Raw genomic sequence first — 16,563 nt, 5'->3', positions numbered from 1 at the left:
AACCAGTAATTATATTTGGTACGATGGCATTTTTTCCCTATGGGAGTGTGGAACGGCGATGGGCAACAGGTTCACACACAGCTATGCCAATCTGTTTCTGGCACATTGACAACAGCATCTACATTCAGATCATGGATGGGTGGAGGGCCTGGTGACTTATTGCCGCTACATAGATTTATTTTTCATTTGGAAAGGCAGAGGACACTTTAAATAATTTTTAAATTTTAAAGAATAATTTTATTATTTAAAACCAACTTAACCACAATGAGTGGGGCATAAATGTAACCAATTTTAGCGTAAAAACTTTAATTTTTAGATTTATAAATGAAGTGAAAACAAAAACACATTTTAAAGTGTGGACAAAACATTTTAAAGTTTTATCCACACTTCTAGTTGCTATTTCTCACTATGGCTTAACAGTATAACAATCTCAACTCATCCATATTAAAAGAAATTGTATGGATAACGACGTATTTAAAGAACAAGCTACCAAATTAAAAAAATCAATTAGAAAAAGGATATAAGTAAGAAATACTGGAAAACCATCTCACTCAGGTCTCACAGATACAAAGACATACCTTACTACAAGAAAAAGAAAACATTGAAAAAGAAAAAAAGTGAACAATGTACCAATTATATGCAACTACAGCATTAAGAAGATTTAATAAACACTGGCACATTTTAAAGCAAGATCCCTTATTGTCTCAGCTCCTTCCCGACAAACCAAAAGTAATCTTCAGAGATTGGGAAAAAAAAATTACGAAATTTAAAAATTCCACCAATGATGAAGAATTCTGTATAAAAGAACTTGGTTGTCTCTAACTTGTCACTCTGTACATGTGATATAGCTTAGATTAGAGACAGTGTATCCCAGCATTAGAAAATAAAACACAATGGTGACCCCAAAGGCCTTAAATTTATGCTTATCCAGAAAGTCAAGATGTTGTGGAGGAGATTTCAATAAAATCTGAGGACAAAACGAGATGAAGTGGATATTCATTGTGACAAAATGGCTTTTGTCACTGGGTCTGCATGTGACAAACTGGCCTACCCCCCTATCGCTTGGAGGAGCCGGATTGTTAGCCTCTTACCCTGGGATGCTGGCCCTTTAAGTTATGGAGTCTTAAGGCACTTGGGACAGAGCCCTTTGTCCCTGGATCACACCATTTGCCTTAGTTGCTTGGATTTTACATTTCCCCTGGTGCATTCGTATGTTGGTTCGTGCAGTTTAACTTCCAGTACAGCCAGGATAATGCTGTCTCTGCTACAAACACGTGAACAGCCGGTGAAAGCCAAACTTCAGTCGACGTTTTTGAGAACTGTGTTCGTGGGATCTGAGTGCTATTCGCCTATAATATGCGCTCAGATCCAAGCTATCTGGGGGTGTGTGGAACATGGGGACTTCGTTCAGCGAAACACGAGTTATTGATTTTAATACAGTTTTGTTAAAAGGTAAAAAGCACACGTTTCTCTCTGCCCGGAGATACTTAGGTTCTCTGCAACCACTTAAGCCAATTATCTCCAGGAGAGGAGGGGTAAGTTAATTATCTCAAGGATAGAGAGGAGGGGTTACACTCTTCCTGTGGGTGTGTGTAATATTTGTAAAGTACCGTGATTGGTTCTGTATATTCTGTTTCAGTCTTCCACAAGGTCCCATGTGGGAGTGTCCTTGCTGGAAGACCATCATAAAAGGGCTGTGTTTGGCCATCAATAAACACATTTGTTTTACCCCTTCATGAAGTCTCGACTCATGTTTGGGGAATTGGGAGCTATAATCTCTACTTCACTCTTTTCAGCTTGGATTTCGGGAAACGCTACAAGGATCAGCGCTGCACGGATAGCAGGATCCTTTACATTCATCCTCGGCACTTTACAACCCCGATGTTTGAACATAGATTTTTAATTGTGCCACTTCATTTAAACCAAACATTTATTTTCATTAGTACTTTTATAATAGATATTTTTATATAGACCTTTCAGACCGATCTTAATATGCAGAACTTCGATTTATGTTTATTTATCATCCACTATAATATAACATTTTAAACATCTACATAATATCATTATGCTTTATAACTCCAAATTGTTCATGAATTTATTTTATATGCATTACATTTATTCATATAAACTAATATTAATTCATTTTTAAGAATGTACACTTTTTTTTAATTCTTTATTTTAGTTATGCATATAGTAACAGTCACATTGCCACAACAGCTTTGCCACAGAGCATTAAACATTTAATAACATTGCATGGCTTGTCAGATCGTGCACATTTTAGTTCTGGTCGCATTATACCAAGTAGTCTATAGCTTGGGATTCGTGCCAGGTGTCCCGTATTAGGTTGTCCCTGTTGTGCACCTGGCTAGGTGAGGCTCGGGTGGAATATGCAATGTGCTCTGTGTGCGTGCAGGTAAGCCCGAGTCTGACCCGTCAGGTATGCCTGGTACGTCCCGGGTAGTATTAGTGAGTGTTGCGTTTAAGTGACACGTTCCCTATAGAGGGATATCATGTCGCATTGTGCTTTGCTTGGTGTAACGCCTGGCTAAGTCAGGTTGGGTTGTGTGTTCCCTGTTTAAATTCTGTCAGGCAGGGGGGTAGTGGTTCATGGCCCACAGGACATCTAGTCAGATGGGTTATTTGTAGGGTTGGTTGTCATGGAAACATCAAAAGAGTAAAAGGAGAACATTTAAAACTGAGAAATTATAAAAATACTTGTGCTTTAGTATAGTGTCCTTAGGGTGGTGGCTCTCGCCTGCTGGTTTCAGGTTGTTGCGGCTTCATATTGTTACCTGGTCGGGCCTCATGGGACGAAGGGGGTCACCCGGTCCGTGTTCCATTTATGTGTCGAGGTTGTAGCGCTTTGAATCGCAGCGGGGTATAGAGAGTCCGTCGGCAGCCCCAGGACGTGTAACAGCGCCGCTGCTTCTTTGAGGGTGCTTACTGTATGCTTTGTTTCTCCTTGATGGATCCATAAGGCTCGGGTCATCAGTCACTTGTAGGATATGTTTCTTCCTCAGCAGCGTGGTAAATGGCCTGAGGGCCCTTCTCCAAGCGAGTGTACTCCCAGTAAGGTCAGCGTAGAATGAGAGATCCATTGATTCGAACTGGTAAGGTGAACTTCCCCTGGTCGCCGCCACGACCACAATCTTGTCCTTGTGGCGCTGAAATTTTATGATAATATCTCTGGGTGTTGGAGTGGGTGCCTTAGCTTGTTTTGGGGCTCAGAATAAGCCGTCCAGCTGTGCGGTTTTGGCTTGTCGTGGCGGTAGCAGGGCAGTCAGTAGGCATCGAAATATGTGTGGCAGTTAGTCTGCCGGGGTGTCCTCAGGGATGCCCTGGATTTTTAAGTTATTGGCTCGCCTTGTGTCTTCAAGTGCCGCGAACCGGCACTCATATCCCTCCTTCTGGCTTTTGAGGCCCTGTACCTCCAGTTGCAGAGCTGCTATTTGGGAAGGGTGGCCAGTGGATTCCGTCTCCAGGGCTCCTATTCTCCCTGTTAAGCCGTGGATGTCTGCCCGTAGGCACACCACGTCCGATTGAAGGGTTGGAGGTCAGCAAGCAGTGACTTCATTACCGCAGTCGTCACAGGTGAGGTGTCTGCCCTCCAAATAACTGGTTTTGGTGTTTGCTCCACCAGGAGGTCTGCATCTTCCTCTCCCGAGGAGAAGTAGTCGGAGAAGTCAGGGAAGGTTTCCGGATAAGCAGCCATTTTGGGCCTGGAAGCCCCCTGTGTTTGGCTTAGCAGCTCGGCTATATTTGGGCCCTGTCTCAGGTTATCCTGCTTGGGCTTCTTTGATTTCGCCCCATTATGTTGTCCTTGTATCGGTCAGTTCGGTGGGTTGTTATAATGCTGGTTCGGTGATGCCAAATGCGTGATTTTGGCGAGTTTGAGCTTGGTTATGCCGGAGCTCATGTGCCATGCGACTTTCCCTCTAGGTTGCTTAGCTCCACCCCCGTGGCAGCGCTCCGCGAAGCAGTCACATTGCGAGACTTGCAGTGGAGGAGAAGGGAACTGACCGGACCGGAGGAGAGAGAAGGGAGCTGACAGGAGCTGCAGGAAAGGTAAGTAAATGCTTCCTGCCAGCCCCCTCCTACACAGTGCACACCACTGGACCACCAGGGAATGAGAGCCCCCCTCCCTGGCCAGCTAACAAGCAGGGGGGGGGGGGGGATGAAAAAAAAAAAATGTAAATATTAAAATATTAAAAAAATAAAAATGCCCACCCCCACCAAGGCTCTGCATCACACACACACACACACACACAACATTCATCCTCTGGAGCCTACCGAATATACCTAGGGGAAGTGCCATCCCACATATACTGGCACATAGCTACTACTCCTCAGGATATAGGGCTCTGAAAAAGGTGAGCATTTTACTTATTTTTACCTTGCACATCATTTGAAACAGACTGCACATTGGTTCCCTTCTCTCCATGTTTTCTCTTTGAGATACATCGTATCGTGGATTGTAGGTGTGATGCTGCCTTAAAAGCATACAAGCTTGATTACAGAGCCAGTTTTCACATACAGGCTCCTTTAAATGCAGGTGTTCCACCTTACCACCATTTTATTGTGTACCATCTGCATTATATTGCCTTCCTTATTTATTTTCACATGTACTATATTCCAAGCTTGCTATCAACTTACGTGGGGTAAGTGTATTCCCCCCATCTTTTCAGCACTCCACTTATAGGTGTAGGTTTTACACTTATCCACACCTATAAAATTCCAAAGTCTATAAAGCGGTATAAGTGTTTTGTGCTGCTGTAACAAATTTATCCTTGATCCTAGCACTTTATTGGACACACATTCCTCCCAAAAAGGAGGTACACTTCACATGAGATGTTTGAATGCCAACAGAAAAAAAAAAAAACATTTAAAACAAGCTTGTATTTATGCATTCTTACCTCATTACTACAAGTGGTATATATGGCTTCATTAGCCGATGTGCCAAAGATGCATGCCTGCTGGATGGAGGCCAGCTCTTGAGACGAAAGTAAGGCAAACAGAGGCCATTTTCCGAAGTCCACCATGACTTTGTGCCCTGTGTAGATTGTATTTGGTTGGCATACCTAGAAGTAATCAATGATTAAATTATATATTGAGATTATGCAGTGGCAGTATACTTCTAAAGCACTAACAGTTGGAAGTGCAAGAAAAACGCATCATGGGTATACATTTTTAACAAGTGGCAGGCAGTTTAACCATCAAAGTCAGAGCAAAATAATGTATTAAACAGACTCACAGAACCAAGAATCAGCTGGTATGGAGTTGCTAAAGGCTGTGATGAGCCAAGTGATTAACAGTTTTAAAAAGCCTGGACCGCAAGCCATTTTATACTGCTGTATTACCATGGGAAGGGATGGCCACACAGGATTAGACCATTCATACTGTTGAATTGGTCAGGGCTTATCGTGACCCGGCGTGTACTTTTAGTTGCCGGTATGGGGGGGGATAGGCGTGGATGAAATACCTGTCAACACAAACTTGGAGAGAAAACTATCAGATAATGTAACACGGAGGAAAATGGATTAATGAGCAGATAAACTGAGCTCCCTGAAAACGGTGAGCTCCATGAAATAATGAGTACTTCTGAGTCAGACATCTGTATGCAAACCAGGGGGAGTGTGTACCATACATACAGGCACCCTGCCCAACATAAGAAGCAATCTGAGACTTACCCCATTAAACAAACATTACATTCAAAGAAAACAGCACAGTTTTATTTACCCAGAATGTCACAATAGATGCAAGGCTCACAGAGCAGGGGATATGCTCAAACACATTTGAGGGAAAGTGGTTTCATTTTCAGATTTAAGGTAGGAGGAGATTCAGGTGGGGAAGGCTAAACGCTCAGTTGAACCATGGAGACAGGCTCCATGGGTTTTAGATGAGCAGTATGTCGCTGAAATAAAAAAACTACACATCCCTTATGATGCTCTAAATTCTAGCACAGGCTATTCAGTTATTTCCCTTTTGCTCCGACTCCAAACAGGAGAGCAATAACAGACCTGTATCTCACATCAATGAGAGAACTGACCCCTTCCACTGCTAAGTCATGCAGTATTTTTCCAGCAGGAATGGTTTCCCTTTTAGTAAAGATGGGAACCTGCGGTAATGGATACCTTATTTTAAACAGACCATAGAGGGCAACATTCCCTGTTTTAGCTTAAAGGACCACTTCAGCTCAATGAAGTGGTGCCAGGTCCCTCTAGTTTTAACTGCAGCTGAAAACAGTTTCAGAGAAACTGCTATGTTTACATATGGGTTAATCCAGCCTCTAGTGGCTGTCTCACTGACAGCCGCTAGAGGCACGTCCGCGATTCTCACTGAAAAACAGTGAGAAGATGCTGGACGTCCATAGAAGAAAAAAAAAAGCATTGGGTAATGCTTTTCTATGGCAGTTTGAATGCGGGTTCGGCTCTTACCACACATGTGCATTCGGATTTGACATCGGCAGAGGGAGGAGAGTTCCCCAGCACCGAGGGAGCCCAGCGCTGGATTAAGGTAAGTGGCTGAAGGGGTTTTAACACCATCAGCCCAGCAGGAGGGGGGCCCTGAGGGTGGGGGGGACCTAATGACTATAGTGCCAAAAAAAATGTAAAAAAAATTGTGGGGATATTTATGGGATAATAATGGTAAACAGTTGAGAATTGCCCACTATTTCAATTCTCAGATCCCAAAGATCATATCGTGCAAGTGAAATGTATTCCATATAAATAAAATCACAATTTGTTATAAAAAATAGATACAATTTATTGTGACAATTTAAATAATAATAATAATATGTAACATGCGTGATAATAATTAATGAATATTTATTATAACATAGTATGCAATACAATGACAATACATTCCAATGGCTGACAGTCTTAATTGTCAAGACAAGATTTATGACGGTAGTTCACAGAAAGAAAGTGAAACTTACACGCAGACACAGAGCTTGCAGCTTAAGGCCATAAAACTTAGCTGGGGCGGGGCCGGGCCGCCGAGCCGAGCGGTCGCAAGGAAGCACAGCTCCCGCTCAATATACCCATTCTCCACGATAAACCGTGAATTTAGCTGGACCCAGCTGGACCCAGCGACCCTCTAACACGACCTGCAACCTACACGGGCTACCGGGGACGGGGAGAGGCTCGCTCCCATAGTTCCAGTCCCCCGGAGGACGGGTCCCTTGCAGCAACTAGCAGGTACCTACCTGGCGGTGAGTGGAGCGGACAGCCGCCGCTCCACTATCCTGCCCAACGGAGCCCGGAACCCACAAGGCACATCGGCGGGCCCCGCCCTGTTCCCCCCCCCCCCCCCCCTGGACCGGGGGGGGTGATCCCGGTCCGTGCTCCAAACCACACGTGGAGGCGATCTCAGACCACCTTGCAGGCCCAAGACGGCGGAGGCCACGTGTGCGGGGACTGAGATGCGGAACCTGAAACAGACTGATGATTCCACCTAGCAAGGTACACAAGGCTGCAAAAATGCAGCGGCTCCAAAGTCTGGAGACATAAAGAATGCAGAGCGTTAAAGCCCCTATGTGACACACTACTCACGTGGATGGAGCTGCCTGTGAAACCGCCCGCACTTCTTCTGGGCTGGGCGCCCACCACGAGGAACCCATCTGTAGCCTGCCATACCACCTGGGAGAACACCAAGACCCGGCAGAACCCAGGACCCACGATCCTGCTGATGGGATCAATGGCTAAAGGGCACGGGCGCCTGCTAAGGCCCCGGGCTGAAGGATGGTGGCCCACGGACACAGAACCACCACAACACCGGGACACCTTACACCACTATATACCCGATGGAGTACGAAGGCAACTATGGACACACTAGCTACTACCATACGGACTTAACTACATTACTACAGGACTTGGGCTGACTACCCTGAAGCTATCAGCCGACGTATGTCTGTAAGATGCTTCCGCATACCCGGTCCACGGGCCGCACACTCCAGGGATTAGCGGACAGGGCCAGCTCACACCAGGGCGCAGCGGGCCTATTTTTCTGGACAGCGGGTAGTAGCAAGCGGGATATGATAGGTCTGTGTAACTCCCATGTATACTGTGTTCCCTGCTTGCCCGACTCATTTTATGCCCTCTTACTATGACCAGGCGCACGTGTATACTCAGTAGCCCATACTAAACAGCGGTATTTATCAACTCTCTCATATATCCACGTCTGGTTACTGTCTAGGGTAGCCAGAGACTAGCTGAGCTGCAAATATGCTTCCCAGAAACTGAGAGCCGAGATTAGGGTTAGCAGACCAGCCTAAGCCAGCCCAGTAACCAGCAGCTAACACCTATTTTTTATGCCTAGACATACCAACGAGGATATAACAGCAGGGACCCACTAGTCAGAACAACATGGCCTATCATACTGCCTCACAAACTGCGTACCACGACTACTCTGACCAGCTGTAACTGCATAAAATGTATGCCCCCCACATAAGCGTAGTCAAACAAAACCTTATCAAGGTATAGATATCGAAGCGACGATACCCGACATTGATGATAACTTTAAGCTAATGTTTATCAATGCATAGATATTGAAGCGACGATACATGACCTCACAGTTAACTCTAAGCTAAAGTTTATTCAATGCATAGATATTGAAGCGACAGAACGCAACATTAATATTAACCTTACGCTATGGTTACTACGCGACAATTTGACTAAACAGGTTGTTTTCGCTAACTGACATATAAATCAAAAATTAGGCATAATTATCTGGGAAATGTAACAAACAATGTATCAACCCTAACCTGTACATCACTCATGCAATTCCCTCTCTTTATTCTGTACCCTTTTGCACATGCCTTAATAAAAGAAAGATTGACAAAAAAAAAACTTAGCTAACAGTTAGAATAACCCTTTCAATGCTGGCTAGACCTCCTAGGTAATTAAGATCTATTCTCATGTAATTTTAAATAAAATAACAAACCAGCTCATTAGTCATTTCCTGGAACCATCCAATAAGAGTAATCTACCATGTTCTATAAGCAGAATTTTAACTTGCCTAAACAGATATTTTATCTTATTTTAGAGCAAATCAATACATCTGGATAAATATCACGATATGCTAACGTGATGTAATCACACTAATATATAATTAATCTTTTCCATCTGCAGAATAGAATGCTTAATTACATATTCTTTAGTAACTAAGATTTCTAAATATCAAAATCTGATTGTGATTTATCCAGTCATATATCATGCTATTAGAAAATTTTAATTAATTTAGATTAATTAAATGAAACCAGTATAATTACCAGTTAGGTAGATTTTCTCATCATATGAGTAGGTAGTCTCAGGAACTTATTGGATGTGTGATTGGTGTGTAAGAAATTCTTAGTGCCCTGGAGTGGATATCTGTCATGGATTTCTCTGCATTGCCCCCGACTGCTCACCTCTTTGCTTCTTTGCATACTTCTCTCTTCCCTTTGTCTTAACTTTTTAAAGGGAAAATTCACTAGGTGATAGACCAATAGAAAACTGGAGGTGTTGTTACCTTCCAGATAGCAATTTAAGTATTTGGTCTATAGAGGGCAGTCTCGTCCCACTAAACATTCCTATCCAGGAAAGAGTTAACTTTTCCTGGTGGCTATTTTGACGTCATTTAACTTATCTTTATGGTTATTTATAATTTAAGTTTTCTGTCAGTTCAAAGAGTTTCTTTGGGCTTTCTTCAGACTATGTGTCTGGCAAATTCTGCTATAATTTCTAATATGACAGTTCGTAAACTAAGTATGACCTCTAAATTACAATGGGATCTTATACAATATCGAAAGTAAAATTAAATTATTTAATCTTCTGTCACAAATGTCTGGGTTTAGAATTAATTATATTCCATTAGCATTTAGACAGTCTGTCTATCCCCCGTTCTCATTTCTTATCAACAGGTTTGAATATACTAAGCATTCCTTTAGCTCTGGCAAAGTGGTTAGTTTTACAAAAGGGATAGAAATCTTGTGTCTTTTGTTAGCCTGAAGATAACAAAATGGAGTCTGCTCTGTTCAGAGTGACTGACAATATACATTTTAATTTCTATCATAGCACAAAATGTCTGCCGATATAAATACCCTGACAGTTTGTTTTCCTGGCACTATAGTGGTCCTTTAAAAAAATAAATAAATAAATTTAAAAAAAAGGGAACTAAAAACCCCTTCTGACACTTGCCCTAGTCCAGCACCGATGTCCCTCGGTGCCGCTCCTCCCCTCCCAACGGGGGAGACCTAATGTGCAACATTTGCAGAGTTCGCATTAGGGATTCCGCCATAGGGTTTTGGGTTCCAGCATCAGTTATGTGACCAGAAGTCGCCCAACGACCTGGAAACCCCTTTAGTGGATGTCTGGTACACAGCCACTAGAGGTGGAGTTAACCCTAGCAGGTAATAATTACAGTTTCTTTAAAAATAATTACCTTTGCAGTGTTAAGAGACAACAGATTCTGCACCCACACCACTTCAATAAGTTTAACTGGTCTGGGTGCCTGTAAAAACCCTTTAAGCACACATTATTGCCAAAACTTCACTTTCTGCCATAGCAATGGTACAGAAAAAACACATTCCCAATAAAGAATTTGTGATAACGCCACCATTTACTCTGAAGTAGGCTTTGGGAATTGGCCACTTTAAATGAAAATGTGTTATCATTGGCAGAAATTCACTGCTTATATTATCTGACACACAAAACACAATATCTCCTTCCTGTTCTATAGTTAACCCCTGTAATTTCCTGTCTTTTAGACTTGTGGCAACATTCAGGGTTATTTACTAAAGCGAGTATTCCAAGTGAATTTAAAATTTAAGGTAAAAATTAACCAACTGCAAAAAGTCAGCTATGCTTTCAAATCAACTACTCTGGCCTTAACCCCTTAAAGCCGCGCTGTCATTTACAGTGACATCGCCACTGTGGATCCGGTGGCCAGAGGGGTGCAGGTAAAGGAGAGTTCCACTTACCTGAACCAGGCACCACCATGGCAGGTCCTTTTCAACTCCAGGAGCCAACGCCCCTGCTGTTATCTTGAACACGATTACAGCATAGATGGGGGGGGGGAGGGGGTTAGATCCCTGCTGGTAACAAGGGTACCCAAGGGTACCCTCTGTAAGCTGGGGCCAGTTTGTGGCTCCAGACTGGCAGATGAGCTATGTGGTATGCTCTAATGAGCACTGCACATAGGTCTATAAATTTAAAAATACCACAACTGAGCGATTGTGCTGTGATTTTCAGTGTGCAACTAGTTTTTGGGAGATCCCAGGAACTGAAAATACCCTGGTGAGGTCTCCATACTTGTCCCTCTGCTTAGTGATGGGTGCTCACATTTCCTGGAGATGCAGCACTCCTACCTTAATGGGGTTAAGCCGTTCTTGAACTGTTTAACCCCAAAGTGAGCCTCCAGTGCCAATCTGCAGGTTCCCCAGGCGGCATCCGGCTTCAGAATCTCAGCTTTAAGAAGTACCAAGTGCCACCGGGCAGGGGTGTCACCAACTAGTTTAGGGCGTCAGCTGATTCTCTAAGCCAATCAGTACCTCCCCATAGACAAAAAGTTTTTAAAAAAATAAAGACTTTTTTGTAATCAATTGGGAGCCTATCAGCGGCACTAGGTACTTCCTGAAACAGAGTTCCTGAAGCCTGATGCCACCTGGAGGCACACTTCAAGTTTAAACTGTTCGAGAACAGTTTAACCCCTTAAGATAACAGTGCACCCAGGGGCCTCCTGGTACCCCAACACCTTAATTTAGATGCAGTTATGTGACCAGTGTCTCATTAAATAGCCTGGGTGACAAGTTTTGAGACACACACAAGTTTGTGATTCTAGGACTAGCATTACATAAAGTGCTAATCTCAGCAAACCAAATTTTAAAACCTTGCAATTATTGTTTTAAAATTTCAAAAAAGTTATTGAAATCCTAGACAGTCTGCATTCATTTTGACTTGATTTCCTTTAGTTGCACTTTGTGTGTACAGTTTTTTTTTTTTTTTATTTGTTTTTTTATATTTAAAACAGCACTGTTTTATGTATACATATAGGGTATTAAAAGAAAGCCCTATTGCTAAAATAAATATCTGCTATACAACATGCACTTACACAGGAAGGGTACAACTAAAGGAGAATTAAGGCATGGCAAAATCATCTAAAAAGCCTTGGTCACAAACACATTGCTTCCCAAAATGGCTTTAATATTGTATAATTGCAAGAATAGGATTCTATAGGTAAAGGGAAAATAAATCAACAGTAAGTGAAGAGAAAAATATTTATCTACAGCAAGGCTTAAAATTTGCTACAAGTCGGCCTTAAAGGGACACTATAGTCACCTGAACAACTTCAGCTTAATGAAGCAGTTTTGGTGTATAGAACATGCCCCTGCAGCCTCACTGCTCAATCCTCTGCAATTTAGGAGTTAAATCCCTTTGTTTATGAACCCTAGTCACACCTTCCTGCATGTGACTTGCACAGCCTTCCAGAAACTCTTCCTGTAAAGAGAGCCCTATTTAGGCTTTCTTTATTGCAAGTTCTGTTTAATTAAGATTTTCTTATCCCCTGCTATGTTAATAGCTTGCTAGACCCTACAAGAGCCTCCTGTATGTGATTAAAGTTCAATTTAGAGATTGAGATCCAATTATTTAAGGTAAATTACATCTGTTTGAAAGTGAAACCAGTTTTTTTTTTTAATGCAGGCTCTGTCAATCATAGCCAGGGGAGGTGTGGCTAGGGCTGCATAAACAGAAACAAAGTGATTTAACTCCTAAATGACAGTGAATTGAGCAGTGAAATTGCAGGGGAATGATCTATACACTAAAACTGCTTTATTTAGCTGAAGTAATTTAGGTGACTATAGTGTTCCTTTAAATGTGACTCGCCACAGCAAGCTACAGAACACACACCTATGGTAATTATTTTATTTTTAACTTGCTAAGGCTAAATGTTCACTAGCCAATGGCTAGAGGAAATGGTAAGCTCTGGTCTACGGTATGTTAGTTGCAGCACTCAGTATCTTGTGAATAAACATCTCAACTCCCAAAAAATATAGGTTGCATTTTAGCATGGTTATCAATAGCACACAACCACATGGGAATAAAATGAACTACACAGAATGTAGATCAGATGTAAGCGTTACTGTATCTTTACAAAGTACACCAGGTCAAATAAAACCCTCTACCTTATCAGAGGAACAGGGCAGATACTGAATAAGTAACATTATTCCAATGCACTATTTGTACATAATGGCAAAGCACAACCAAGTTTGTTTTCTAAATAAAAGCTTATTCTGTAATTAAGAGCACTGCACATATTCAATTACATATTAAGCTACTTAAAGTTCTCATCAAGTAAAACCCGGGCAAGTCTGCTTTGCACCACTCACAGCTGCGCATTCCCTCTGGCAAGGGATGGGTTATTGAAGCAGTGTGCCAGGGAGAGATCCCAGGTAACCAAGCAGTAGACGTATATAACTGGGTACTTCGTGTGTCTGAACTGATTTAACCTCCACAGTAATCGAGATTTTGCCAGCTACTAATGTGTGACCGGTCAGCTTTTTTGGGATTAATCTCCTATGATGCTCAGCCAATAAGCTGCCCCTGGCAGGATGCTCAGCACAGGATGGCCCTAGGGCTACACAGAGAGCACAACTATATACAGAGTCAGTTGTGGATGTTATGACAGGTAAGCCAGCAGTGGCATAAGCAAGATGTGGGTATTACAGATGGGTGGCATCATCAAAAAAGCAGACCACTGTAGGCATTATAAACATGTGGCATCATGCACATGCCAGACCAGTAAAGGCCAACAAGACAGCAGTGGGCATTACAAGTATGTGGTATGCACATGCCAGTCTGTCCAAGGTAGTACCAGATCTGACAGCTTTGGGCATTATAGACAGGTAGCACTTACATGCCAGTCTGCCCAGGTTACCAACAGCATAGGCAGCTGTGGGCATTAAAATGGGTGGTAAACACATGACAGTCTACCCAGGGCTGTTACAGTCTGTCAGTTGCGGGTAATCTAGACTGGCATAATTTACATGCCAATCTACCCAACGAAGTTACAGCACAGGCAGTTGTGGGTCTTAGGAATAATGTAATTGCCATGCCAGTCTGCCCAGCACATTAATATCAAAGGCAGGTGCGGGCACTATGGTAATAGGCCATCCTGCACTGGGTATTCTACACTAGCAGCATGCCAACCTGCACTGGGCAATAGGCACTATACAGTGGTAGCATGCCCTCCTGCACTGGGCACTATACAGTGGTAGCATGCCCTCCTGCACTGGGCACTATACAGTGGTAGCATGCCCTCCTGCACTGGGCACTATACAGTGGTAGCATGCCCTCCTGCACTGGGCACTATACAGTGGTAGCATGCCCTCCTGCACTGGGCACTATACAGTGGTAGCATGCCCTCCTGCACTGGGCACTATACAGTGGTAGCATGCCCTCCTGCACTGGGCACTATACAGTGGTAGCATGCCCTCCTGCACTGGGCACTATACAGTGGTAGCATGCCCTCCTGCACTGGGCACTATACAGTGGTAGCATGCCCTCCTGCACTGGGCACTATACAGTGGTAGCATGCTACTGAGAGGGTAGTGGATGCATGGAATAGCTTTCCAGCTGAAGAGGTAGAGTAACACAGTAAAGGAGTTTAAGCATGCGTGGGACAGACATCTTAACTATAATATAAGGCTAGGGACTAATGAAAGTCTTTAGAAAATTGGGCAGACTAGATGGACCGAATGGTTCTTATCTGCCGTCACATTCTGTTTCTATACCATCCTGCACTGGGCACTATACAGAAGTCGCATGCCATCCTGCACTGGGCACTATACAGAAGTCGCATGCCATCCTGCACTGGGCACTATACAGAAGTCGCATGCCATCCTGCACTGGGCACTATACAGAAGTCGCATGCCATCCTGCACTGGGCAATAAGCACAATACACTGGTCGCATGCCATCCTGAACTGGACATTATACAGTGGTTGCATGCCATCCTCAACTGGGCAATAGGCACAATTCCCTGGTAGCATGCCATCCTGAACTGGGCACTATACAGTGGTAGCATGCTACTGAGAAGGTAGTGGATGCATGGAACAGCCTTCCAGCTGAAGTGGTAGAGGTTAACACAGTAAAGGAGTTTAAGCATGTGTGGGATAGACATAAGACTATCCTAGCTAAAAGATAAAGCCAGGGACTAATGAAAGTATTTAGAAAATTGGGCAGACTAGATGGACCGAATGGTTCTTATCTGCCGTCACATTCTATGTTTCTATGCCATCCTGCACTGGGCACTATACACTGGTAGCATGCCACCCTACACTGGTAGCATGCCACCCTACACTGGTAGCATGCCACCCTACACTGGGCATTACGAGCTGGTGGCATGCCACCCTGCACTGGGCATTACGAGCTGGTGGCATGCCACCCTGCACTGGGCATTACGAGCTGGTGGCATGCCACCCTGCACTGGGCATTTTGAGCTGGTGGCATGCCACCCTACACTGGGCATTATGAGCTGGTGGCATGCCACCCTACACTGGGCATTATGAGCTGGTGGCATGCCATCATGCACTGGATATTATACACTGGTAGCATGCCATGCTGCACTGGATACTATACACTGGCTATTATACACTGTTGGCATGCCATTCTGCAGGGGCTATTATACACTGTTGGCATGCCATCCTGCAGGGGCTATTATACACTGTTGGCATGCCATCCTGCAGGGGCTATTATACACTGTTGGCATGCCATCCTGCAGGGGCCATTATAAACTGGTGGCATGCCATCCTGCACTGGATATTATACACTGAATATTACACACTGGGTATTATACACTGTTAGTAAACGCTGCCCTTACCCTGTGCTTAGTGTCAGGAGACAATTCCTCCCCGGGGGGCGTGTCCAGTAACCAGTTCCGATGCACTCTGCGCGGAGAAGGTCTGTGAGAGCGGGTGGAGTGAGTCCCAGACCGCCGGCGGAAGACGAATGCCGAGCGAGGGGGAGCGAACGCCATATCAGGTGACCAGGGGCGGTACACACGGAGGAGGGCGGGGCCGGGAGAGCGGTTTATATACAGAGCGCGGCATGCTCGGGGGTCAGCTGTGAGACTGCGTGACGTCATCACAGGCAGTGCCAGCTAGTGTCAGAGTGTATACCTAGTGTACAGCACCTCTCACATATTAGTAAACCCACATTACAGGGGATAACCAGCCCTCATTGTAATGTATGTTACTAATAAAGGAGAGTATTCTGATTATCCCAGGGACAGCCAGTGTCAGAGTGTATACCTGATGTACAACATCTCTCACATATTAACCCCTTAAGGACACATGACATGTGTGACATGTCATGATTCCCTTTTATTCCAGAAGTTTGGTCCTTAAGGGGTTAATAAACCCACATTACAGGGGATAACTAGCCCTCAATGTAATGTATGTTACTAATAAAGGAGAGTATTCTGATTATCCCAGGGGATAACTAGCCCTCATTGTAATGTATGTTACTAATAAAGGAGAGTATTCCTGATTATCCCAGGGACAGCTAGTGTCAGAGTGTATACCTGGTGT

General features: G+C 43.8%; 1 protein-coding gene across 1 annotated transcript in view; it reads right to left on the bottom strand.

Annotated features, from left to right (window-relative positions):
- Positions 1-16,026, bottom strand: part of RCBTB1 (RCC1 and BTB domain containing protein 1) — a 31,903-nt gene extending 15,877 nt beyond the window's left edge. Inside the window, exons 1-2 of the mRNA XM_063428636.1 lie at positions 15,855-16,026; positions 4,914-5,078 (exon numbers count right to left, since the gene is read on the bottom strand). Coding sequence (XP_063284706.1) covers positions 4,914-5,078; positions 15,855-16,010 — 321 coding nt within the window. The 5' untranslated portion in view covers positions 16,011-16,026. The remainder of the gene's footprint in view (positions 1-4,913; positions 5,079-15,854) is intronic.
- Between the last annotated feature and the right edge of the window lie 537 nt (positions 16,027-16,563).

Source organism: Pelobates fuscus, chromosome 1 (genome assembly GCF_036172605.1).
Source record: "Pelobates fuscus isolate aPelFus1 chromosome 1, aPelFus1.pri, whole genome shotgun sequence".
Lineage (NCBI taxonomy): Eukaryota > Metazoa > Chordata > Amphibia > Anura > Pelobatidae > Pelobates > Pelobates fuscus.
Note: the sequence above shows the minus strand (reverse complement) of the source record. Positions and strands in the feature narration are given on the sequence as shown.